Source organism: Cheilinus undulatus, linkage group 19 (genome assembly GCF_018320785.1).
Source record: "Cheilinus undulatus linkage group 19, ASM1832078v1, whole genome shotgun sequence".
Taxonomy (NCBI): Eukaryota; Metazoa; Chordata; class Actinopteri; order Labriformes; family Labridae; genus Cheilinus; species Cheilinus undulatus.
The window spans coordinates 39,082,755-39,109,845 of record NC_054883.1 but is presented as its reverse complement, the minus strand read 5'-3'; the positions used below and the strand labels follow the sequence as shown (position 1 = coordinate 39,109,845).

General features: G+C 37.9%; 1 protein-coding gene across 1 annotated transcript; it reads right to left on the bottom strand.

Moving 5' to 3' along the window:
• Positions 1-4,798: 4,798 nt before the first annotated feature.
• Positions 4,799-26,230, bottom strand: tfr1b (transferrin receptor 1b). Its single transcript, XM_041814134.1, has 19 exons — positions 26,143-26,230; positions 22,661-22,710; positions 22,305-22,509; positions 21,806-22,016; positions 16,671-16,808; positions 16,130-16,214; positions 15,906-16,028; positions 15,714-15,809; positions 15,276-15,415; positions 15,030-15,199; positions 14,812-14,931; positions 12,454-12,539; positions 12,310-12,373; positions 12,158-12,225; positions 12,009-12,076; positions 11,706-11,796; positions 9,315-9,542; positions 9,037-9,186; positions 4,799-6,723 (listed from the first exon to the last, which is right to left on the bottom strand). The coding sequence occupies exons 2-19, from the start codon at positions 22,691-22,693 to the stop codon at positions 6,511-6,513; spliced, it is 2,289 nt and encodes a 762-aa protein (XP_041670068.1). The 5' UTR covers positions 22,694-22,710; positions 26,143-26,230; the 3' UTR covers positions 4,799-6,510.
• Positions 26,231-27,091: the final 861 nt, after the last annotated feature.

The following is a 27,091-nucleotide window of genomic DNA, read 5'->3' as shown; positions in this document are numbered from 1 at the left end:
CACTACGCTGCACAATGTCCTGACCCTTAGACTAGTCTTGGGGATCATCAAGATGTTTTCTTGCAAATGTGAGAAGAGCCTTTGTGTTCTTTTGTCAGCAGTGGTTTTGGCCTTGGAACTCTCCCATGATGCCATTTTTGCCCAGTGTGAACTCTGACCTTAACTGAGGCCAGTGAGGCCTGCAGTTCTTTGGATGTGGTTCTAGGTTCTTTTGTGACCTCCTGGATGAGTCATCATTGCACTCTTGGAGTCCTTTTGGTTGGCCAACCACTCCTGGGAAGATTCACCAAAGTTCCCAGTTTTCTCCATTTGTGGATAATGGCTCTGACCGTGGTTCACTTGAGTCCCAAAGCCTTGGAAATGTCTTTGTAACCTTTCCTAGAGTGATAGAAACCACTTTGTGTCTCATTTGTTCTTGAATTTCTTTGGATTGTGGCATGATGCGTTTCTGAGATCTTGTGGCCTACTTCACTTTGTCTGACAGCTTCTATTTAAGTGATTTCTTGATTCAGCAAGTCTGGCGGTAATCAGGCTTGGGTGTGGCCAGTGAAATTGGACTCAGCTTTCCAAGAACTGTGGTTAATCACAGTTAACTCATGATTTAACAAGGGGGGCAATTACTTTTTCTTAGTGTTTTATATAGGGCCAGATGGGTGTGGATTTTCCCCCAATCATAAATTAATCATCATTTAGAAATCAGCCCACTGACTCTCCATCTGTATAAGTTCTTCTTCGGTATACTCCAGTTCATCCAGTCATCCTCTGGTATCCACAGTAAACAGCACATCATCATCACTTGAGATGAAATAGCTCATATTGTCTTTATTGTAGCCTGGTGTGGTGTTATTTATCCCTGTAGAAGCCCATAGACCCACACAGCTGATCAGAGATCAGTGTGCGGCGGAAGGAGACAAAATGGTAAAACCTGCATCGTAAAATTAGTGCCTTACACAGGGGTTTTGGGGAGAAATGAATCGCTTTGTACATTTTCACAGCGTTAAACTACGCAAATAAAACGTTCCCATCTACAGCCACTATGCTCCGGATCTCTCTGAGCTTGTAATAACCACCGGAGCAACTTTCACAGAAATCACTGGAAGATAATGCCACTACTACACTGATCATCAACTGTCAGCCAGGCCCCCAAAGCCTGTCTGGCCCCCAGAAGATCTTTAAATTCAGAAAAGCTGGAAAAGAAAATGTTGTGGTCATAAGAGTGTATTTTGGCTTTAAATGTCGACAGCTGTTATATCCACCCCAAAAGCAATTCATATTTAAAAAGTTTTAGAATGACTTCACATTTCATCTGTTTTACAGAAATCCACTTGTCAGCCATTATTAGTAGATATTAAAAATGTTTTAAAACTGGCAAAAATGGCCAGATAATGTGGTGAAAAGGGGTTAGCGAGTGGCAAAAAAGGGCAATAAGCATCCAAAGGGGTTGTGGAGTGGCACGAAACAATAAAAACCTGCAGGAAAAGTGGTGAAAAGAAGTTAAAATGTGGCAAAACATTAATATAAAAGGAAAAAAAAGGGCAAAAGTGTGTCAAAAATGGGTTAAAAGTGGCAAAAATGGTGAAAAAAGAAATGAAAAGTGGCATAATGGATAAAGGAGTGATAAGATAGGCAAGAAAAGTGGTTTAAAGGAGTTAAAGAATGGCAAAAAATCATGTTGAAGAGGCAATAAAGTGCAAAAAGTATCAAAAATGGGTTAAAAGTAGAAAATCGGTGCAAAAATAGCCAATGGCAAAGCATTGAAAATGCAACAAAGTGGGTTAAAGAGTGATAAAAACGCAAAAAGTGGCAAAAATGGGCTAAAAGTGGCACAAAATGTTGCAGAAATGGCAGAATAAAGCAGTGAAGTAGTGAAAAGTGCGAAACATGAGTTCATATTGGTGCTAAATCATAATTATGAGGGCCCATTCTCTGGGATTTTCAGGATCCCAGTCAGTTCTGTGGGCATGCCTGTCCCATTGTGGTCTACGGCATTATAGATCAGGATAGATCTCACTGGTAATGCCTAAGAATGTCCTGCATTTTGAAAGAAAATAAAAACACTAATTAGGGGTGCGCAACTAGACGATCTCAGATCGTGAAGAAATAGAATGTACTGGTGATCTGCTTAATCTGTTTTATCGTGGGATTGGCTCTACTACTTCTCCCTCTTTGCTCCCTCCCCCCTCCCCTACAGCTCCCTGATGCAGCGGAGCATCAGTGGAAGTGAAACTTAAGATTTAGTTCTCCTGTAACTGTTACAGCCAACATTGTTTTGCTTTCAATTATTATTTTCTGAGTTATTTACAAGCCTTTCCACCTGGGTGAAACGTTATAACATCAGCGTCTTTTTACGGAGGGAGGCGGTGACGTCCGTGAGGTCCAGACATGGATCACTATTAGAAAATGTTTTAGACAGTAAAATCACTGATTTACATGCATTTCTTTGGCCTACATTCACACTATTGCAGCACGTAATCCTGCATTTCCTGCTCTTCTCTCCTTCATTGTAAGTAGCAGACAGGTGCCAGTGTGACACGTTTATTCACTGCTCATCACAGCCTTATCCAGAGCAGTAAATCAATGTATACACTACCTTTTTTAAATAAAAATCAAAATTGCGTTAGAACAACATACAGTCACTACTTAACTGCATGACCACGTCTTAAAAATTCTTCTAATTTGTGTCATATTTATATTTTCTTTATTTGTCAGTCTGTAAACAAGGCTGAAGTAAATGTGATGTTAAATTGCATACTGAACAGGCTACTTGTTTAAAGCTTCAGCTGCAGGAATTCTTTTTAAAGACCATATGCTTAAAAATGCAAATCAAAGAGTCAAAATGTGCTAAATAAACAGTAAAGAGGATTTTAACGAAGACACACATAATAATTCTAAAGTGGTGCAGAAAATTTAGAAATTGGTTCCAGAAGATAGAATAGATCGGAATGCAGGAAAATAAATGTTTGGAACTTTAATTTATTGTGGGATAAGCCCTCTCTCTATACACACACACACACACACACACACACACCCACACACATACACATACACATATAATGCACTGGCCAACAGGATGGTGCAGAAGAAATACAGAAAAATCAGAGAAAAGGTTGTTTTTCTGGTCACTAATTTGCAAATCTGTCTTAGAAATTTAATGAAAAAAAATCGTGATAAAATCGAGATCATCATCAATGAATGCTCTGAAAAAAGGACAAAAAATAAAACAAAACAAGCACTCTGTCAAATCTAAGAAATTAACTGTTTTTCTTGTTTCTCTTTTTTATCCTTAAGAAAATAAAACAAAACACAGATTTACTTTATGCTAGGCCAGAAGGTTTTATTATTCCTTTCTGCTGGAATTGGAGGTCACAGAAACAGAACTTATTTTTCAAGCACATAAATCATACCGAGGAGTGTTTGAAAGACAGTGATTTCACGTTTCATTCAGTATTTCAGCTGCACAGTGGAAAATATTTTCTGTTTTACTTGCTGTAACAGATGACCTACGGTAAACTGACCTTAGGAAAAAGGAGTGATGCCAGGAAACAAAAACATGCAATAATCTGTAGAATGAAAGTGCAGTTTTGGGTGTGCTCTTGATTCAATATCAAAGCAAACTGACAAGAATTTATGATTTTGAGGGACTCATTTTGTTCTTTTAAAATCTATACAAATAAGTATATGCAGGCTCATTCCGTTTCTTCAATCGTTGCATTATTTTCTTGGTTTATCATCAATAAATTATCATTTTCCTTACTTATATTTAGGTTTTCACATTAGGCCTGATACTATCATGGGAAAAATCTTGAGTAACCTCTACGGTAACCACCAACATCTTGTATGACCAAATATTGAACTGTAATTTAAACCGTTGTATTCCTTCTTATGCTAAATTTCAGTAAAGCAAAACAGTAACATGCAGTGAAGGGTAAAGTCATCAGTGAAACACATGCAAAGATAGCTGTTGTAGCTTGTAGAGTGGATTTATATGTAAATAAAGCATCTATGGTATGTTTAAAGTCCCTAAACACACAGAGAGATCTAGAAACAAGCCTGACACAGCAAACGGGTAACAGACTTATGAAGGTAAAGCTGGAGTTTTCACACTCAAAATGCAAAAATAATGAAAAAAAATATATACATCAAGTATAAAACTCTGGGAAACACTGTCCCCGATAAGTTCTTCCACCCTGCGAGTGAAATATGAGAGACACTGCTCTCGATAAATAAACACTCAAAAAACACACACGCACAATCACACACTGGTAGGCAAAAACTACCATCACTGCTTATCATTATGGAAGGCACTGCTCCCGATAATGGGTTTAAATTATGGAAGGCACTGCTCCCGATAACTTCAGAATATATTAACTGCTCCAAAGTAGACTGTGCAAAATAAATGGCTTTCTTGCAAATTATGGATCCAATTAGCTCAGTTTTGTTTTTAAATTGATGCATTATTACTGTGTTGTTTTTTTTTCTGGATGCCTTTTTCTTTATTTCATCCTGATTTATCTTTGGGAGTTCAGTCTATAAATAAATATCTGTAAATCTTTACTGACACTAGATCAGAAAACATGTTCAGGCCCTTCATTTCTTCCTTTAAGTGCTTCTTAAATAACCATTGGGACGGCGGACAGACTAATGCTTGAGGATCGTGTTTAACGCTGACATCTCAGCTCAGACTTGAGTTTTACATGCCACAGATTTTAAAAGGGATGTTGCATTCACAGAATTCAGGAAGATGGCAAAATGTTAATTTTACAGAAGCAGAGGCCTGCATCACAAAGAGGATCTGGGGTTAGTGAGGTAACTACAGGTGAAATTCAGGAAATTTATGACTAAAAAGGTGGTTTATTTTCCACAAGTCAATGTTCAAGGTAAGACATCAATCTTTATAACAGCATCACCCACTGACGGGTAAATAATACTGATTCAAGAGCTTAAAACGCTTCACAAGAGAGGGTAGAAGGACAACCATGAAAACAATTTGTATTAATAATCACTGTTGTTTGCTTATATCATCCTCTAATGTAAAATTATTAAAGCTGTGTGGCTGTAAAGTTGTGAACATGGGCAAACTTTCCACGAGGAAATTATGTTTTGATGTTTATTTTAGAAACATGTGGAAACGATCCTGTTTATACTGACTTTGCTTATTAGTACAGGCTATAGGACAGACAATAAATTGAAAACAGGGCTGGGAAAATAATTAAAAATTAGATTAAATTGCAATATGGCCTGCTGCAATTTTCAAATGGCGAAGGTGCAATATTTCTTTAACCTAAAATTTGTTCCAAAACACCAGTTTCCATTTTTTTTTGCAGCAGCAGCAGAGATGTCGTTCACTACATATCATGCAATTATCCACAGGCAGTTTTTTGCACTTTTTTGTACGATTTTCTGACTAAATAAGAGGAAGACGTAAAAATTATAACTCCTTCAATACATCAATTCCTTCCCAATTTGCAATACGAGTCAAAATCATCACAATTACATAGTTTTAACACTGATCAGCTCTAGTTTTATCTAATATTGCTCTGCTTATAATATAGAATGATTTACTGCTTGTGTTTGTTGGTATATAAGGAACTTTAAAAAACTGCAATTAGATTATTTTCCCAAATCGTTCAGCCCTAACTGAAAACTAAACATATATCCGGTCACAGAGAATGAGAACATCTCATTTTTCCACCTTTTCAGTAGAAGTTAGAACTGGACACGTGGATAAATTAGCAGTTGATCTAACCTTTAGCAGCTTAGAAGTTGTCGTATACCAGCTTCCTGAATCCTGGTGAATTTAGGGGCAGAGTCTTCAAGTCAGAGGGCTCTATTGGAGACTAATCAATAGCATCTCTTTTTTTTACAATCCATCCTTTTCATCACCTGTGGAGGCTAAAGTCTTCCATTTAAATAAAATTGCATGAATTGCCTGTCCTAGTAACTCTTCATTGATATTTTAGAGAGAATTAATCCTCATTTCGATCTGTATCAATCTGCTTATGAAGGAAGAAATGAAGGCTGTGACAAATAAATACGTAACTTCTCTAAGGGCTCTATTTTGTCAGCAACAGTTGAGGAGTCATTTCTGTAGCAGATGCTGCTGTAGGATGAGACAGTATAACCGTCATAATTATGGAAGGCACTGCTTCCGATAACGTCGTATAAAAAGACAAAACAATAGTTCTTATAGTGGACACTGCCACTGATAAAAACGTTAAGTATAAATAAGGTTTCTCAGTGATTTGGTGGCAAGAGGTCAAAAGCAGAGGCTAAAAGATTCTTTGTCAGCAGCTGTCGATTTCTTCAAGTATTGATTTGGCTCAATTTAAACCTCCTCCTAAATCTTTCGAGGGATTGAAGCCAAAAATATGTAATTATAAGCTTGTTTTCAAAAGGTGCCGTTTGAACCTCTGGTTGACAGCTTGTGCTTAAGTGCTAATATTGGAGCTCATTCTCTATGCCTCACCTCCAAACAAAGACACCCTGTCATCTAAATCCCATCCCTTTCCTTTAGATTTCGTTATCGATGTCCCAGATGTTTCCCATCATGGCGTCGGCACATCCCTGCAGGGTCCAGGTAGCCAGAGCCAGCTCAGTGTGGAGCTGCTGCATGTCTGTGATGTCTGCGATGGAGGCAATAGTGTGGGAGCCCTGACCCAGCAGGATGTGACGGAAGGGGGATTTAGTGGGAGAGACGTATGGAGAGAGGAGGGAGTGCTCAACCTGGAAGGAGTAAATAAAAAAGAACAATTTACAGAACTGTGTGTGTGTGTGGGGGGGTTAATCATACTATAAAGCAGTGTTACACAACCCTGCTCAACCAAAGATTCAAACTATTGAAAAATACCTTTGTAAGAGCCTCAATCTAAGTGGTGAAAAGTGCAAAGATTGGTCAAAGTGACACTAAAAATACATTAAAGGTGGTCAAAATGGTCAAAAAACTGGGAAGAAATTGGTAAAAAGTATCCATAAAATAGCAAAATCTGGGAGAAAAGTGGCAATAATGGGTGAAAAGTGACCAAAAACGAGTTACAGGTTGAAAAAAATGGTCAAAAAGTGGCAAAAAAATGGGTGAAAAAGCAGAAAAAAGTGGTAAAAATGTGCAAAAAGCAGCAAAGAGCGGCAAACAAGAAGAAAAATTGGCATTGAATGGCATGTTGCAGCTTAAATGGGCAAAACATAGCAACTGTACTAACTTTTTGCCAAAATTATGTGACAACACACTTGATCAATTATAAATATGATAAACTGCTCTCAAATGCACATTTTTCAAATCAGAAAATTGTCAAAAATGGGTGAGAAGTGACAAAAAATTATTAAAGGGTGGCAAAATGGCAAAAAAAGGGAAAAAATGGTCAAAAAATGAGTTCAAGTGACTAAAATGGGAAAAAAGCAGAAAAAAAGTGGGATAAAACGGACAAAAAGCAGCAAAGAGTGGCAAAAAATATATATGTTATGAAATTTAAATTTAATGGCAAAAAGCAAATTATATTGGCAAAAATGGCAAGAAAGTGGAAAAAGGGCAAAAAAAATCAAAGCAGGATAAAAGAGGTAAAATCTGGTGAAAAAGGGCAATTACGGGATAAGAGTGGCAAAAAGAAGTGGCAAGAGTTGGCTTAAAGCAGTAAAAATTGATTCAATGTGGCACAAATTGAAAAAAGGGCAAAAAATTGCAATTCAGAGCAATGGAAATATACAGACAAAAAAGAGTATCACTGCTATAAAGCTAAGAATTGACTCAAAATATCATTATTTTGCCTTATTATTATATTTACTTTATCGTTGTTGACTGGTATCTAGTACAAGTACAAAAATGCACACTTTTACCATTTTAAAGGGAAGAGAATTCAATTTCTTTCTCAGAATCAATGAAACCCTCTCTATTCTTAGATTTGGCAGACTGTAAGTACATCAACACGACTTTTTTGCCATAAGGTCTGTCCTGCCCTGGCCGAGTCAGCTAAAAGGGTTTGTTGGTTACTGAATTCTTGTGCTAAATAAATACTATTGTCCAAAAATTCCCTGAAGCAGGGGTGTCAAACTCAAGGCCTAGGGGCCAAATCGGGCCTGTGAAACGGTTGCATCCGGCCCCCAAAATCATACCATATTTCCATTGTAACTGTCCCACCGGTATGAGGTCTGCAGACTTCTTTCATGTACATTTAACTTTGATGATTTTAAATATCCTTCTTAAATCATAAAAATATAAAAAAGGAAAGAGTAAAAATAATTAGATAAAGAGTCCGGAAGGCATGAGAAGATATCAATCTATGTTTTCATTTTGTTTTCAATTTGGCATTTCAAAATTCTGATTTTGACTTTTTTAACATTTTAGACTCACAATTTCAAATTTTAAGCCATATTTTGACCTTTTCAACTTCTATCTTTGACTTTTTGATCTCAAAATTTACCTTTTAATCTTATGACTTTGACTTACCATCATATGTTTACCTTTAAAAAACAATATTTTGCCTTTAAATTTTGTCTTTTAACCTTTCGAATTAATAAGTTTGACTTTTAAATCTCAGATTTTGAGCCTATAAACTTATCAGTTTGACTTTTTCTAATCTCAAAATGATTTATCATCAGTGTTGTTTTTTTTTTTTTTAACATGTTATTACTGGTGAAAATGAGGTTGAAAGTTTACGGTTAAATGGTGACCCTGATAGGCCTTCAGGTGAGACCTAAATTCAGAATCTGGTCCCCGCTGTGATTGACTTTGACACCCTTGGCCTAAAAAGTCTGGCCCCTAGTACATCTCACTGAAGCACATCTGGCCCCTGACACATATGAGTTTCACACCCCTGCCCTGAAGAAATGTGTAGTGCACATTTTGTACAAGTAAAGCTTAGAAAGCTCCTAGCATTTGATACCCATAAGTCATTTTAGCAATGTCTAAGACAGAAGCACTGCATAGGCTGTCACTAACAGCAGCAAACGCTGGTGTTATGGTTTAAAATGTGACACCTTGGGTTCCAGTATGAACATTTCAATACTTCTGTAAACAGAGCAGTGCTTTCACAGGACAGGTCATACCGTCATGATCCTGTCGTTGATGATTCGACAGGCTTCCGGGTCGCTCAGGTCAGTGTTGTCGATGGTGTTACTGATGGCTGCAGCTGCTCGCTGGAAGGAGCCGTGGGCTTGGTTCAACCAGGTGGGAGTCACATCCTTAAGCTGGCCAGACTGCAGGAGGAAAAGAACGCAAATCAACAAACTTCATGTTACAATCAAATGGTACTAAAATGCACAAGGAGAGACGATCAATCAAACAGGAGCTAGGTAAAAGGTGCAAGCACAAGGCAGAGACAAACCATTTTGAGCTGGTTGATGCGTTTGTAGACTTTGATCACGGCCTGTAGGACGACTTTACTGTACTGGCTCGGGTTCAGTCTGAGAAGATGGTCGTGGACAAGTCTGAGGGCCATACGACCGGCAAACTCCGCCGCCAATGCTGTGATCTCTCCAGTGCGATAGCTGGTCTGGTAGTTGAGGTGATCTAGGTTGTCCAGGTTGGTGCCGTAATAAATGTATTTCTCCGTCTACAGACACAAGAGAAGAGCACAATGTATGACAATGAAGAAGATGCCACAAGACTGAACTGTATTAGGGAAACTACAAAACTATGCATTAATATTGCAGCATTAGGCAATTGGGAATCTTGTGTATTTTCTCCATCTTTTGATTGACATTTCTCACTAATGGAGGATTTCATGTATACAACTTTATGTGTTTTAAACTAGAAGAATTTATGTGGTCTATGTTGAATAGACAAAGGAAAAAAACAGCTCTTTTGCCATAGAAACCTAGATTCATTATCTGATTTCTTATCAAAATGCCATAACAACTGCAATGCCCAAAATATGGTTTCGGTCATCGTCTTGCTCCATTACCTGAGTTCTACATTTTTTTTTTAGGGATGCACAATATTATCGGCAGTATATCCGTATCGGCCAATGATAAAATTTACGCTGATCTGTATGGCCGATAATCTGACTTCATCGATAAGCGCATGCGATGATGCCGAATGTGTGCCAACAACAAACTCAACATGTCGGCTGTGTGGGAGAAGTTTGAGGTATGGGAAGAAGACAGCAAAGTAGCTGTTTGCATCGCTTGTAAAGTACATGTGATGCGAGGAGGCGCACAAAAACACGCCTTTAACACCACCAATTTAATTCTGCATCTTAAAAACCGTCACCCTCATAACTACAAGGACTTTCTTAAGATAAAGAATGACAAAACTTCGTGCCAGGGAAATCTTGTCAGCAGCCTCTATTTAAGTCATTCAAGAAAGCTTAAAAAATACAGCAGCAACCATCCAAAAGGTAAGGAGCTGAACAGGAAAATCATTCATTTTATAGCTCTTAATAATCAGCCTTTCAGCGTGGTGGAATATATGGGCTTACATGGGCTAATGATGCATTCAAAGCTCCGCTACATTATACCTAGCAGGCTCTTATAGCCTTACCTGAACTGCAAAACTTCCTTTCCAGTCACGTAGAGAAGCTCCTTGTTAAAGCTAAAATTATTAGCTTCACCACAGATACATGGACATCAAGTGTTCATCCTGTTAGCATGTTGAGCCTCACTGCCTCAGTGGATATGAGGATTTCACTCTGGAGAAGTCTGTCCTACACTCACAGCAATGCTCTGGTTCTCACTTTCAATAACATGTTTCAGGTATGGAAAATAGAGATAAAGAACGTGCATGTTGTGCTTCGTGACAGTGCACGAAACATGGCTAAAGCAATGACAGACTTCTGTGTGCCAAGTCTCCCGTGCATGGTGCATGTAGGTGCTCTTTCTCAAGCATTGGAGATGTGGGTGTCGCTGTGTTGTCCCAGAGCTGTTTACAGTGAAATGCCCATTAAACTTGGTTTCTTAGTTAGTTCATGCTGTTTAAAGCAGAATCAGGAGAACTACTTCAGTTGAAGTTTTATTTCTGTTGTTCATCTTGAGTCTCAAAAATTTAAAAGCATATTTAAGCTCTCAACTATAGCTCGATTTTTTGCATTTAAGAATCTGTCTTTTTGTTGTTGTTATTTAAAGCAATCTGTCAGGAGTATCTCAAGGAGCCATCCTGCAAACTAGCTAAGTAATAAGGAGAATCAATCTAAATGTATAAGCCAGTGTTACTCAACCTTGCTCAACCAAAGAGCCAAATTATTGAAAAATACCTTTGCAAGAGCCACAATCTAAGCGGTGAAAAGTGGCAAAAATGGGTTAAACTGGCAATAAAAATAAGTTAAAGTGGGAAAAGTGCTCAAAAAGGGGCAAAGAAGTGGCAAAACATGGGTGAAAAGGGGCAAAGTAGGCATAAAACTCCAAAAACTGGGTAAAAATGGTCAAAAATGGTCAAAAAGTGGTAAAAATGTTTTGTCTGTTTCTAAAAAAATTGACTGTACAGGATGGAATTGGTGTTTTTTACAGTGGAAAAAAAATGTAATTAAATATAGGTATCGGCCAAAATGAGTTTTAAATATCGGCATATTGTTAAAATCCAATATCATGCATCCCTACATTTTTTATGTGATAAGATTTACAGTTAAATCATGACCGGAAGCAGCAGTGTAACCTACTGTCTTTATCTGATTATCTCTACTAACAAAAGGAGGCTGTGCAATAATTTATTTTATCATTTGTACTTGTTGTTGGAGCATACAAACATTCACAGTATCATCAGTCAGTATGTTAAGACTCACATCTGGGGAAATGAAGTGGAAAGAGACGGAGGGAATTCCAGATGAAGCCAGGAAGGGATAAGCAGAGTCGTCCATGGACATGGGCCTCAGCCTGCACAGGACACAATAGCACGATAGCAGTTATGCTCCAATGAGCAGGAAGAGGGCTGCATTTCTCAGTTCAGGGAGTTATTTTGTCTTTCTGAGAAAACTGACATTAATAACAGCTGTCCAAACTAACTGAATGAGAAATCATCACAGCAGAAAACATTTTGCGAGAAATTCTTGAGAATATTTGGTTTCACAAACTGGTTATCTACTTACACATTAGCTTGCCAGGCAGATTTTCCAACCAAATCATACAGAGAGCCAGAACCGATAGGACTTTTCACCTACAAAATAAGGAGAGATTTAGTTCAAACAATTATTCATCCTTACAGCACTGGAAAAGATTTTAAGGATGCTGCTTTTACCTGCTTCATGGTGCTTTCCAGGAGGCTGTAGAGAAGTGGACTTGATGAAGCTATAAAGCTCCCACGACCTTTGGAGGAGATAAATTCAGTTAAGTGATCACATGAAAAAATACCCAGGAGAAGAGTGAGACAGTCAAGTGAACTACACTGACCCATGACAACACCGTCCAGGTTTATGTAGGTGAAGGCACGTTTGTCAATTGAGGACATGTAACCCTAAAAAGACAGCATAGAGATGTTTAGGAACATTTTCATTGCTTTTGTTGTTGTTCAGGAAAAAGATATGCAGTTCTCACCTCTAACCACTCAGTGGCGCCAACACTTCCATACTCTCCAGCACTCCAGCTTGCAAACACAAGACTCCTTCTGGGCCTGAAGCCATCTGGTAAAAAGAACCATGTGGGCAAGAAAAGTGTAAATACATAAACATTTTTATACATTGTATAAAACGAGAGCCTAAAACAGCGGACAAATAAAGACCCCATGATTCAAAAGCAGGGAAATGGTCTGTGACATGAACAAGATCAACAGAATAGATGACTGCTAGGCCAGCAAACAATTGAAAAATACTCTTTTACTTTCAAATAGACTCATTTGAACAATTAGCTGTAAAATACGAGCTAGACCAGAAACGTTTCTTTAGGATTTTGCAGATGAGAAGTTAAAACATCTAGAGGAAAGTGAACCAGCAAATAATTTATTGCAGGCATAATAAAGTTAAAGGAAGTCTTTTAAATATCTAGAACACTGTAAAAAGAAACTTTTATGGGAAATAGGGTGAGAGAAAATTGGGCAAAAGAATTAAGATATCTGTGGCACTGCTATAAAGGAGAAGAACAGATAACTACATGGGAGCAAGAACAAAAACTAAATTATTTATATTTTTATATATATATTTTTTTATTTAACCAGTATAATATCATTTTGGAAAGAGACTGAAAGAGGCTTGATGAAATTTTGGTTGAATGGTTGCCTGGACGTGTTATTTTTTGAAGCAAAACAAGTAAAGTTTCATTTTACTTGAATTATTCATTCCTTAATTAGCAATTAACAATGACAACACCGATTAGATTTCATGTTCTTAATAAAAAATGAACTTATACAAAACTGAAGGAGCCTAGCGGTTATGTCCATGTGTCTCATGTTTGGAGGCTGTTGTTTCTGAAGTCCTGGCCTGGGTTCAAATCTGACTGCCAGCGCCTTTACTGTAATGCCTTGTTTCCATCGGGGGTCCAGTTTGATTCAGTACGGTTTGCTATGGTTTGGGACGCTAAACCCCCAAATAGTTTGCATTTCCACAGACACCCGTGCCCTCACTTGGTGGGCGGGCTGTAAAAACTATGCATGTGAAGTAACATGCAGTGCGAGTCTGCTGGTCCTGCCGCAGTTATAGAGATGATGAGTGACAAATCAGTAGGGAATACGCATTAAACAGCTTTATTTCAACTGAAAGTGCTTTTTAAAAAAATTACTATATATTAATCATGTTAACCTTTGTCAGTACAGATCATCAGCTGATGGTACATGTACAGAAACGTTTTGAGTCGTAACAGTAAGTTGATATGTGAATATATCTAGTCTATAACAGTTTATAAGAGAAAATATGAAAGTTCAAAGTTGTACTGTGAGAATTTGCCACATTAAAAATAAAGTAAAAGTTCAGCTGGTGTTAAAATAAAACTAGATTACGTCAGAAATCCTGGGTGCGCTGATCTCGTTTCAAAATAGGCTGCAGCTGAAAGTTTCAGGCTCTGCTTTGTGTTCTTAAAATCAAGTCGAGATAAACATTAGGAAACTTGATTTGTGGCCAGATACCAATATCCACAGACTAGGAAACAGTTTGGATCTCTGTCGAGTCCAATTATCCCTGATTAATGCAGACATTAGTCTGTTTTTCTCCCGTTTTTGCTGCTCCTCACAGAGACTTCTGTGTTTTGCAGCCCGAAGGCCAGCAGCTGTGTCATGCACTAACGTGACATCAGTACAACCCCCTATAGTTTTTGGAACAGATAGGTAAGATTGGCACCCCTACGGAAGGGTGCCGAAAAGTGGGACGCTACGGGTCGGTTTTTTGGGACCCTTTCCAACTTTTGCTCTATGGAAACGCAAAAAATGCGTGCCATTCTGCACCAAACTGATACAGAGCACTTGGTGGAAATTACCTATAAGTCATTCCCTTCTATCCCTATCCTTAATATATGACTCACCACTGTCCTATCTAAATACTGAAGGCATAAAAGCTGAAAATGAATCTAAAAGTAAGGGATAAAATCACTCTTTCAGAACAAAATTGGAGAGCACATATTGCTACAGTAAATTTTAAAAGACTATCAGTATGCTCATTGGGGATTTTGCTTATTGTGATGTCATTTCTGCACTGGTTGAGGGATAGAGTCCTGGCCTCTGAGCTATTTGGTGTGTGTCTTTCCCCACTATTCCTCTCGTCAGCTATCCCAACGTAATAAAGCCCAAAAACGCCCCCCCCAAAAAATAAAAAAACTGTGTCAATCAGAAACAACTGGTATGTTTTCTGATAACATTTTCCTCCATCAACACATTTTTTCCCTTAGTATATGCCAAGTATATAAACTTTACATACAGAAGAAATAAAGACTTAAACCCTGTATAAAATATCCATGTATAAAATACCTCACCTTTCTCCACCATCTCCTGAAAAGCCTTGGCCAGCTCTAACAGAACAGCACTGCCAACTGCAGCTCTGGCATAACCTCGACCCCAGGCGTCTCTCTGAGCTCCCAGAACAACGTAGCGATCTGAAGAATCACATAGACACCCAAAAAGCCAAAATTTAGATCTATAATGAAGAAGTAAATAATTACTGCAAATGAAAACACGATAAGTCATTTTCTACCAGGATCAGTGAATCCTTTGATGACTCCAAACACGTTGTGGATCTCAGTGTTGACGAGCACGTTGTTCACCTCTACGGTGACATTCTCAGTGCCTCCGAGTCTGTACGTGACGGATTCCAAGCCACCTTCAAAACCACTGCCTGCATCTGCTTCAGGACCGCCGATTCTCCTGCAGAGGAGACAGAGTGTGGGTGATTTTTCTGCTAAGTGACTGTGAGCATTTGTGCATGTTGAAGTATTCTTACTGTAGCATAGATAAAGCCATGTTTGCAGTGATAGTCTGAGCTGGGATTTCAGGGAGGCCAGATGACTTAGTCGGGGGGAACTGTGTGTGGTTGAATGAAGGAAATCCAGGGGTGTAGGGGTCTCCAGAGCCCATATGGACCTAAAAAACAACACACTAATGTCAGGCTGTACAAAGACATTTCAAATAAAGACTATGCTATCTGTTTTAAATGCAGTTATTTTACTGGGTGAGAGATTTGTTTTTGAACTGATAGGAAAAAATGACTGATAGTCCCTAATTTTAAAAATTAAAAAAATTAAAAATAGCTGCCAAAATTAACACTGGTGCATATATTCGTACTGGTATTGGCTGAAATATCAGCACAAATCCAATATCATGACCCGAACAACTCTCATGTCAAAAACATCACAAGACTCGGTTATGTTTGCAAACTCACATGTCCGTAGAGCTCAGTGTCCGCGACATACTTGAAATCCTGAATGTCAGGGTAGATTAGGACAGCAGCAGCTCCGTTTGCGGCAGCAATATTCACCTAAGACACAAAAAAACAAGAATCAAGGTTTTGGGAAAGTTCCAGCTACACACAAAATAAAAGACAAATTAAAGGCATCAAAATAGCAAATGGTACCTGCTCTGCAAAAGTGATGTTCCCCGCCCGCAGCAGCAGCACGCTGCCTTCCAGCTCAATGCTCTTCTTCTTCAGGAAATCCAGATCCTTCTGACGGCCGTAGTTGCCGTACACCAGCTTCCCCTGCAAGCACATACGCACAAAATCCCCGTTAAAGACTAATAGTTAAAATTCACAAGAAGAAGAACAGTTGCAAGACTGACTTTATTAAAAGTGTTACTCACCTGGACCCTTTTAGGAGCGCTGTATGCCAGATAGCCCTTTGGCTCGAAGACATCAGGACCAAAAAAGACCCGGTTTGGACGAGTGCTTTGAGTTAAAGAGAAAACGATGTTAACAACAAGATTCAATTGATGATTTTCCTATGTTGAGGTTTATTTCAAGGGCCTCTTTTCTTGAAAACAATCTTTATGAATATGTTTCTGTTACAGACAAAGTTTAAGATTATCTTCAGCAATGGTTACAAAGAAATAACATATCCATGAAGTTTGACTGGTTTTACTTTTGAACAAAAAAGGCAAAAAACAAACAACATTTAACCAAAAGCCTCTGCAAAAATGCTCAGAACAGTTTGTGAAAATGCTTTTAGTCCAATTATGTAAGAAGGTGGCAGAATTGGACATCAAACTAGCATTTATAGAAAATGCATATCCCCTCCACCTGTCAATTCAAATCACTCCTCTAGCAGGCCAACACCCTCCTAATGCAGCATATTTAATTTTTCAGAAATAAATCTCATCCAAGTAAAGATTAAAAGTTATCAACCTGTCAGGCTTCTGCAGCTGAATGTAGTGGATGTCGATCCATGGAGCCATCTGAAGTGTCTTGAACTCACTTAATATGCGGTTTGCCATGCTCGTATCCTCGTCACTCCCTGCTGGACGCTTTGGCTGGTCAAATTCACTGTGGAGAAACAAAATCTCATTTTTCTTGCCAACACTGACTCACTTTATTCTTCTGAACAACTCTCTTACAAAGTTCAAACACTTCTGAGTAAAAAGCAGACAGATGACCTATGAGCTCTTCTAAAGAAGTCTGAGGCGTTGGTGGGAAATGTCAGTCATCTTTTTTTAAGATCTTCACCTGAGAAAGTGAGCTTGTTGATGAACTCTAACCACAAATACGTCGGTGGTTACATGGCTGTCAGGGGATTATTTACGCCATGAAGCAAGAATAGTTTCTGTGCAAGAAATGATTATTGGTTATTATAGCTGCCTCAATGTCACAACTCAGGATATGTTTATATGTTGAGTTGTTGTTTATAAACATAAAACAAAAAGTAAGGAAATTTGTGTTTGGTACATTATTTCTTTGTTCTAACAATGCTTCTATACCATTGGAAAGCCTGTTTATTACCCTTTTAAATGGTGCCACATTTGTAAGGAACATGCTTTTGTGGGATGAGCAGCAGAGCTGAGTATGTGGGTTGCGCCCATGAAAAATGTGCCAAAAAAACAAAGAAAAAGATTATTTCCCCACGCTCCTGGTCATATGCAAGGACATCCATGGTGCCCTCAGGCTACTTACTTGCCATTCCATGCCTTAATTCAGCCTCAATTTTAGGCCCAAACATGCCTAAAAGGTTCTGCACAGTACTGAACGTTTGTGTATTTTTTAACAAAAATGCAATCATAATTAGCTGTTTAGAATATGAATATGTTTGCAACTCATGCAAACATGCAATGGATGTAGTATTTGATTATTATCATTGTAAATTTGTTATTATTATTCTATCTATATTTTAGTACTGCTTTGACAACAACTAAATCTTTTTGTTTGAGCCAATAAAGCATATATTGTCACAGTTTTATAAAAAGAGAATATTTTCAAGTCTTATTCATTCATAAAATTGCGATCAATCAAAATGCTCATGAAAACGATTTTTGTCAAAATCAAGCAGTCCTTACCTATGCTGTTTAAAGTACAGCCGTCATTCTATTGAGTAGTGAGGTACCATTATATTCCTAAATGGTAAACAGCAGATGCCTTAGGGGTTTTTATGGGTAGTATTATCAGTAAAATGTAGAGACCTCTGCTTTACTTGTGGTGTTTCTTTGGATCAGTGTCTTCCATTACAGTCCTGACACTTGTTGGGTATTATCAGTCTTACATAATCGCACTCACTGTAACCTTTCTCTGCCTTTTGTATCCTTTGTGTGCAGAGTAAAAATATAAATGGTCTCTGATCCCTCCCATGCAGTAGATTTATTATTCCACTCTCTCACAGGAAGCTTAGCCTGGTTAGTAGAAAATATTGAATAACATCGGGTTTATTTTAGAGGGATTATTTAATTTGGCAATATTTTTACCCAAAGTCCCAGTTTTTATTGTCTCTGCCGACAGCTTTTTTCCTGGGGTTATTTTAGTCTCATTAAACATAAAAAAGTTGCATCCAACATTTTATTCTTCTAATTGTCTTTGGCTATTATTGTAAAAGTCGGACTTTACAGTGGATAAGGAAAGTATTCAGACCCCCTTAACATTTCACTCTTTGTTAATTTGCAGCCATTTGCTAAGAGCATTTAAGTTGATTTTTTTCCTTCATTAATGCACACACAGCAGCCCATTTTGACAGAAAAACACAGAATTGTAGACGCTTTGCAAATTTATTAAAAACTAAAAACTGAAATATCACATGACCGTAAGTATTCAGACCCTCTGCTGTGACACTCGTATATTAAACTCAGGTGCTGTCCATTTCTTCTGATCATCCTTGAGATGGTTCTACACCTTTATTGGAGTCCAGCTATGTTTAATTAAATTGATTGGATTCAATTAGGAAAGGCACACACATGCCTTTAAGACCTTACAGCTCACAGAGCAAATGAGAATCATGAGGTTGAAGGAACTGCCCAAAGAGCTCAGAGACAGAATTGTGGCAAGGCACAGATCTGGCCAAGGTTACGGAAGAATTTCTGCTGCACTTAAGGTTCCTAGGAGCACAGTGGCCTCCATGATCCTTAAATGAAAGAAGTTTGGGACGACCAGAACTCTTTCTAGAGCTGGCTGTCCGGACAAACTGAGCAATCGTGGGAGAAGAGCCTTGGTGAGAGAGATAAAGAAGAGTGAAAACTACAGTTGATTTCTGGGCCTAGGGGAAGAGAATAAGTTTACCAATCTTCCTGTGTGACAACTTCTATTGCATTCACCTATAACCACAAACTGCAGTTTCCGTACAGCTCTGTAGCTCTTTTGGTACAATCTGTTTTTATATGTCATTGAGATTCTGCATCTTTACCTGCATAATACCGTAGTGAAGCAGCTCTCTGTCTGAGGGGATTTTTTAAAGGTTTTTATTCATAGTCTGCGAGTCACTCTGCCTACCTCCACTGGTTGCCTGTAATTTAAGACTCTTTTAATGAAACCAACACTGTGCACGATTTATATACTTATCAATTAACCTGCTTTTTCTTAATGTGCAGAATAACCACCTAATGAGCGATAAACAATGATAAAAATGTCTCAAATCCCCCACCAGTATGGTTTTTTTTACAGCTTCTTGCATGCAGTAAAGTGGCAGCTGAACTTCCAGTCCATGTCTCAGCATTTTATACTGGTATAGAGTTCACACCAATATGCAGGTTTTAACCAACTTTAAGATGAAAAAATATTTCAAAGGGTTTTTATCTTATACAGCTCATTTTATGGCAAATCTTTCATCTATTGATTCTTCATTATCCTTTTATTTGTTTAAGTTTCTAGGTTAAATCAATTTCTTGAAGACATAAAAGGACAGATCACACATCTCTCATGCTAAAATAAAAGCCAAGAATTAAATGAGTTTTAAGATGCGATTTCAAAGTTGGTAGGGTGGAGGATGTTTTGATTTGAAGCAGTAGTTTGTTCCACAATTTAGGAACCACCACAGAAAAGGCCATAATCACCTCAGGTTTTTAATCTGGTTTTTGGAACGATGGGTTGAAGCTGATCATCAGAGGTACTGAGGTTCTGATCTGTTTTAAAGATTTTAAAACAAACTATAAAATCTTTGAATAAATTCTAAAATGAACAGGAAGACAGTGGAGGGAAGCCAGGATCGTCGTTATATGCTCATTTTTTTTGAGTACTTGTCGTGTAGCAGCATTTTGGACTATCTGTAAACATGCAATAGAGGCCTGATTAACACCAAAGTAATGTGCATTACAGTGGTCCAAATGTTAAAAAATAAAAGCATCAATCACTCACTCAAAGTCAGTAAAACTATATATTTTTTTAAAAGCCTCCAACGATAACACTGGATCTAACAGTAGAGTTTATTTGTTGATTCAATTTAAAGTCATTGTCAACCTTTATACCAAGATTTAAAACTGTGGGTTTAACATAAGGCAGTAGGGGGTCCAAGACCCTGAGAGGTGCACCACTAGGGCCTTAAACAATTAGTTCAGTTTTCTTTTTAATAAAATCAAAAAAGCACATCCAGTCTTTCATGTTTTTAAGGCAGACTAGCAGACATTTTATGACTTTTATAGTTCTACAGTGTTTTCATATTGCTTACTCTCTTCAATGTTACATCTGCTTTCATTGCTTTTATTTCTTCCTGTTTCATTAATATCTTCAGTCTGTTTGGTCCAAGGTTAGAATAGTTATATTCTTATTTCGTTTAAATTTTCTGTGTTCAATTTCAGTTTAGTTTTCATTAGTTTTTTCTGTTGCTCCGTTAGTTTTAGTTTTAGTTTTTTTTTGCAGATGTCAGGGCTGAGGGAACATGATACACAAAAAATTCACAGGCTACTCTTCACCTATCATTTTATTTTATTAAATATAAGATTATGTTCGAATACAACTCCAGACATAAAACTGCCACTGAGTGAAGTCTTAACCAATCAGATCAGGTAATTTTACACTCGCCAGGCTTGTGTGTAGGTGCCAGTCAGTATGACTGTGTTAAAGACTAAAACTAAGGATATTTTGTCTCCATTTTTATTTTATTTTAGTTTTGTAAGTGCACTCTTCAGTTTATACATACAATTATACAGTTTAGTTTTAGTTATTTAGTTAGTTTTAGTTAACTATATTAACCTTGGTTTGGTCCCAATTAAGTTTGCTTGGTTGTGTGAACCTTGACTTCCTACACTGCCTGGCCAAAAAAAAAAATTCGCCACCTAGATTTAACTAAGCAAATAGGTGCAAGCCTCCTATTGGATAATTACTGCATGGGTGATTATCTTTCAGCTGGCAACAAGTTATTTAACCCCAGCTGATGCAATGAGCAACTTCTCATTTCTTAAACAAGGGATTTCGTCTTCCCTAATGGCATGGGCATATTCCAAGATGACAATGCCAGGATTCATCAGGCTCAAATTGTGAAAGAGTGGTTCAGGGAGCATGAGACATCATTTTCACACATGGATTGGCCACCACAGAGTCCAGACCCCATTGAGAATCTTTGGGATGTGCAGGAGAAGGCATTGCGCAGCGGTCAGACCCTCCCATCAACAATATTAAAATTCATGCAACACTGGATGGAAATAAATCTTGTGACATTGCAGAAGCTTATCGAAACAACGCCACAGCGAATGCGTGCTGTAAAGGCGGTTAGAGGCTAAAGGCGGTCCAATGAAATATTAGAGTGTGTGACCTTTTTTTGGTGGCGTTTTTTTTTTTTGGGCCAGGCAGTGTATATATTAATGTTGTTTGGCTTATTATGATTATGCCTGCATGGTAAAATACTCCATTTGTTTTCAGTGATGTCAAATAAAGTTATTACTTTAATTTTTATCGCTTTTTGCCTCTCTTTAGACACGCACAGCTGCGTGTTTATATGATAGATGCTGTATGAGCAAAGTGAAGGCTTCTTTATGTGATTTACTCCATAATGGACAGGCAGTAAGTTTGCCTTCTTGTTGGGTGTCTGACGTTAAGGAGGATTAAACAGAACATACCTTACACAATCAGCATACCTGAGAGTTTTGTCGAAGGCCTGGCTGCTAAGTTTCTGAGTGAAGAGTTTGGTAACGTCTGCCCAGTCCATCTGAGAATTGGGAGCTACAGGAACAACAACTGGAGGGACTTGGACCGGGATCTTACTGGTTTGGTTTTCCACTGACAGCTGTAGGTCACAGCCTGTCGTCTGTGTCTTGGGTTTTTGACTGATGAAGCCAAACATGTACCCTGTACAACAACAACAACAACAACAAAAAAACCCCTGATTAATAAAGCAAGCAATGACTACCCAGTTCCACATATTGGATATTCCACTAATTTTCTGTGCATCAAATTTTACATCCATAGTTGCTGTTGCAGTTTATCATTGCCCTGATTTGTGCAATGCATGAGAAGAAGCATGATGCCGATGACGTGAAATGCAACAAATAAAAAACAATGACCCTGTCTTCTATCTTTCAGGGACATATACAACAAACAATCCAGTAAATCATATTAAGAAATAAAATGACCTACCAATGATAAAAATCAAAATCGTGGCCAGGATCCAGTAACAAATGGTGCGTCTGCTTTGGTGAGGTGGCGCCGGCCTGAAGCTTGGAGAGCCTCCTGCCTGCCCATCATCAGTTTCTGTGCTGTCTTCAGACAGTTTGACCTCAACGTGTCTTTCTCCATCTTCTGCCGGCTGAAGAGTGAACCTGCTGTAATGCTCACTGTTTATCTACAGGTAGAAAGAAAAGAGTAAAAACTATGAGAGAAATACAAATTCCAAAACTTCTCTGGCAGACTGGCAACATAATAATCTAATAATGGAAAAAGAAAATATACAAGGTGTTTTAAATAAGTTGTAAAGAAAGGTAGCAATCACTCACCACTCTGTTAAACGCAGACCTGATTTGCTCCATTGTTGCTCAGTTTAAATCTAAAACAGAGCAGAAGACAAAGAAAAAGAGGTCATGAGTTTAAAATACAACTGGAAATATTAAGTGAATGATAAAAGATTCAGGCAAATAGAAAGGGAAAGGAAAGAGGAGGACTAAGAGGCCATGTGGTGACTCATGCTTTATACAGAGATGCTATTGAGAATACCATTAATCATTACTGTAAGTCAGCAGGGTGGGGTGTGTTGCCTCTCAAAACAGGCTTTAATCTGCTGAGGCAGAACCAGAAACAGGATTGGCAGCATTAAAAACAATTTTTTATTTGCCGGTAAACAGTAAAAAGGTGTCTGTGTGGGTGTGTTTTTAGTTCAATAAGGAACATGACTTTGCTTGTTGTCTCTGACATGCCCAGAAAATTTATTTCAGGTTCACTTTAGTGCAGATCAACATCACAACATGGTTAAGTAAAAAAATGCTGGACCTATGTCGGTCTTCTGCACAGTCTGGCTGGTTGGTTTATGTACTTTTGGTTAATTTTTCCTGTTTTTGTGGGCAACTTAAAAGAGCCCTGGGCAATCAATTGAGTTTAAATTTCTATTAGGATTTAAGCCGCCTAGGATCATGAAAAAATGTTATGCTTGATCATCTGCCATTAGCTCATAATGTTGGCATGAACCAATGTCAGTAGCAGATGTTCACCTGTTGTGCCGTATTAATGCAATGCATACATTTAGCACGCTAAAAAAGCTGATCTGGAGAAGAGGCTTATTATTGGGCAGAAAATGTGACCTGTTGGGCAAGCTCTATTTATCTTCTTGGTCAAATATGAGAGTAAATATTGGCTTTGTGGGTGTATTCATTCAAAACAACAAACATTGGCATAGGAGTGGCTACTGGCTAAATTGTCATTTTAAACATCCGTATTGGCAGTAGCCTTGATTTTTACAATTGGTGCTTCCCAAATACTTGAGAATAATTGATGACTGAGCAGCATGCTGTGTTGTGCTCATTTTGTTATGTGCAGTAAATGAAGCTGGCCCTCCTCTTCTTCACAGCACATCTCAGTGTGCACAAACAGCTCTCACTTTAATTTAAATGAGGAGCAGATGTTTAATTCTTCTTTTGTCCCATGTATGGTACTTTAAGTTACTCCTGAGATTGAAATGTGCTACATGAAAAAGGTGTGTTGCCATAAAGAACAAATGTTAAGACATTTTTGTATACTGTCTGTGCTAAAAGTATTGTGATTCCTATCTCAATGCAAAAATTTCTACCATCTCAAGTTACATCCAGGAACCAGTTTCACCTTTACTTGAAGACCAGGCCATGAATAAGACCTAGAAAATGTGACTCCCAGGTTTTGTTTCCACATCATGTCAGTGCTACCTTTTGTTTTCAGCTTTGTTTAAGCTATAAATATGTCAAACCCAGAGAGCATTGAGACATCTGACACGTTTCCTCCTCCTTTTGTCTGGTGTTCTTCCTCAGAAGCAGGAAATGAAATAACTCCCGCCAAATCTTCTGTAAAATAAACAATTTCCTCATAACTGAGACGTCGAAATAAACGACTTCTGGTTCCTCGTAATGAATCAAAATATTTTACCGGGATTAATGTCACTAAATACTAGAGAAAGAAAGAAACATCTCTTGAAATGTGAAGTCTGAGGAAGGTTGTGCCACTCAAACAGGCAAAAATAAATAAATGTCTTTTCTGAAATAAAACAAAACAACAACAGTTTAATCATCATAGCTGATTGTTGATAAAACTGCAGAATCATCACCCTGCAGAACAATTTTCAAGCCTTCAGTTTATTTGCATTTTCTGACAAACAGCAAAGAATATAGAGATCAAGACAGATATAGTAAGAAATGCTTTTAAGGGTGGTCACAAATCAACCCTCTTTATATCAATATTCACAAGTAGGCAATTAAGACCAGCAATACTTATACTAAGATTAATAAGAACTGTAATGGATTAATTTGATGAAATGTTCATGTATGAAAATCCAATCCAATCCAATTTCCCAAAACCTATTGAAATGATATAAAACAGAGGAAGGTGGCAAATCAATCATCCTTTCCTGTAAAAATTAATCTTCAGTATTTTCACAATGAAGCAGTTATTTGGCTCTCTTATAAAATACTGGAGTAAGACTGTAAATTGTAATCAATCTCAGTTACCTAAAGGCCAATACAAGCATCTTCAACCTGCTTAAATCACTTTAAAAACTATCAAAATTCTGCATATTTTCAGAATTTACAAGGTTAATGATAAAGAAATATTTCATATATACTCCAAAACTGAGGTGAGAGAAAGACACGAGAAACAAGATGACTTAGGTTGAGCTGTTTACTTAGTCTTAGTCTCGGCTGAGGAGAAACAGTGACATCAACACAATGAGAGGTGGAAGCCAGATTTCCAATGAAGCCCAAAGTAATTCACACTCTTATTTATGCCTTTTGGTAAACCTTGGTCTTGATCATAACTCAAAATATGATCCACAGACTCTGACATACTGGAGCCAGACCATCTCTGTCTAAGGTTCACAGACACACAGGCTGTGAGGAAACAATCCTTGACTATAGGAACAAACAGCATTTTGTCTAACTCAAGAATGTGAGTTTAGACTATCGACCCAGGAGAAGAGGAGAGACGCCTAGAGTCTCCACTCCTGACTGTACAGTGTGACCTGGGACCTTGAATTAGCATGACAGAACATCTATGAAGCAGTAGAAATATAAGGAATATTGGAAATTTCCTTAACAGTTAATACATTTAATTTGTGAATTACTGCTTTAATTATGACCAAAACTATCACTTAAAAATCCCTCATTTTAGATCATCCATTTATAAAACGGTTTAGAATTTCCTTATCAGCATTTCCCTTAACATCCAACATCAGTATAGCTCTGCAGCTCACTATCAAATTAACCCTAGTCATAAAACGGTAGGAGTGAAAACCTACTGAGATGAGGTACTAGCTGTTTAATAAGTAAAATTAACATAGGACTGATAGACTGGAAAGAAACCGTTGAGGCGTGGTTAGAGTATACAAGACTGCACAATGCAATGGCTACACGTGTAACGACTTCCTGAAATATGAACAAGGCTAATTTCCTCCACACAATATTAAAAAGTATCTTATTAAAATGATAATTTTGATTTTGCATGGAGAGAAAATATCGATTTTGAAGGTGAGAACACTTCAGCAAACCTAGGAGAAAACATACCGAATATTTCATCAATAATAGTTGCAACAGTGATTATTAATGTATGTCGGTCACATATGTCACACATGAAGGACGGGTGACATTTGCAGCATCATTTGTGCCTAAGCTAGTTAGCTCTAAGTTTAATGTCGTAGTTCTCTTCAGCTGAAAGTAAACTTGAATTAAAGATGAAAAAGCTTAGTTATTATTTTATCTAAAGACCTATAAACTATCAAAATGGCTTTCCATACGAGTCATCTCACCTTTTCCCGGCTTTGTCACCCCGTGGCTTCTGCTACTACCGCGTTCAGTGGTGTCCTGTCCTTAAGGGGGTTACAACACTTCCGCTTACGTCACCCTCTTACCCTCCCACCAGTCTCAGTCACGTACACATGCTTAAAGAGACCGTCCACAAATAAATAAATAAGACGAATCTCATCACTTTTACCCGCGTATTTGGCTTATTATTGAGCAACTTTGCACTCAGATATAGAGTGGTGCAGGAACGAGTCCTAAAACACGGAAGTGAGTTAGCATTTTGGCACTTCCGGTTCCCTCGTCTGAAAGTCTACGGGATTTTTGAATGAGTTTGCCTGAAAGGCCTGAAATAAGGTCTGTGGTAAACAAAAGCTCAAGCGAGTTTAACGTTTTATCCTACGACATAAAATATATCTGAAACGTGCCCCACCTTTGAATTGTGTATCTCTTCAAATCTTAATAAAGGCAATTGCTGTAAGACATCTAACAAGGACTACAGTGTTTGTCGGGAAGATTATACGTCATCATCCGAAGCGCGGCAACTGCCGTTGATGACGTTAAATTCAGTTGACTGTGTTGTAGTTCAGTATAGCATGACGTTAGCTTTTTACTTTCGTCAGTTAGATTAATAAACCAGATATAATGCTTATATGATCAATTTATGGAGTTTATTTTTATGAACAAAGCGTTGAAGTTTCATAAACTTTTATTGGACACAGAGCTTATTTTCAGCAATAGTCAAAAAACAAAACAAAAAAAAAAAAAAAACATTGAGAAATCCCATAGACTCGAGGCGAGGGAACCATGCGGCGCTAACTTCCGGGTTTGCCTACAAAATTAAGTCACGACTGCACCACTCACATAAAGATGAATATCAGTCACTTTTACTCGCTTATTTGGTTTATTGAGCAACTTTACACTCAGATATAGAATTTATTCTCACACTAAACTAGA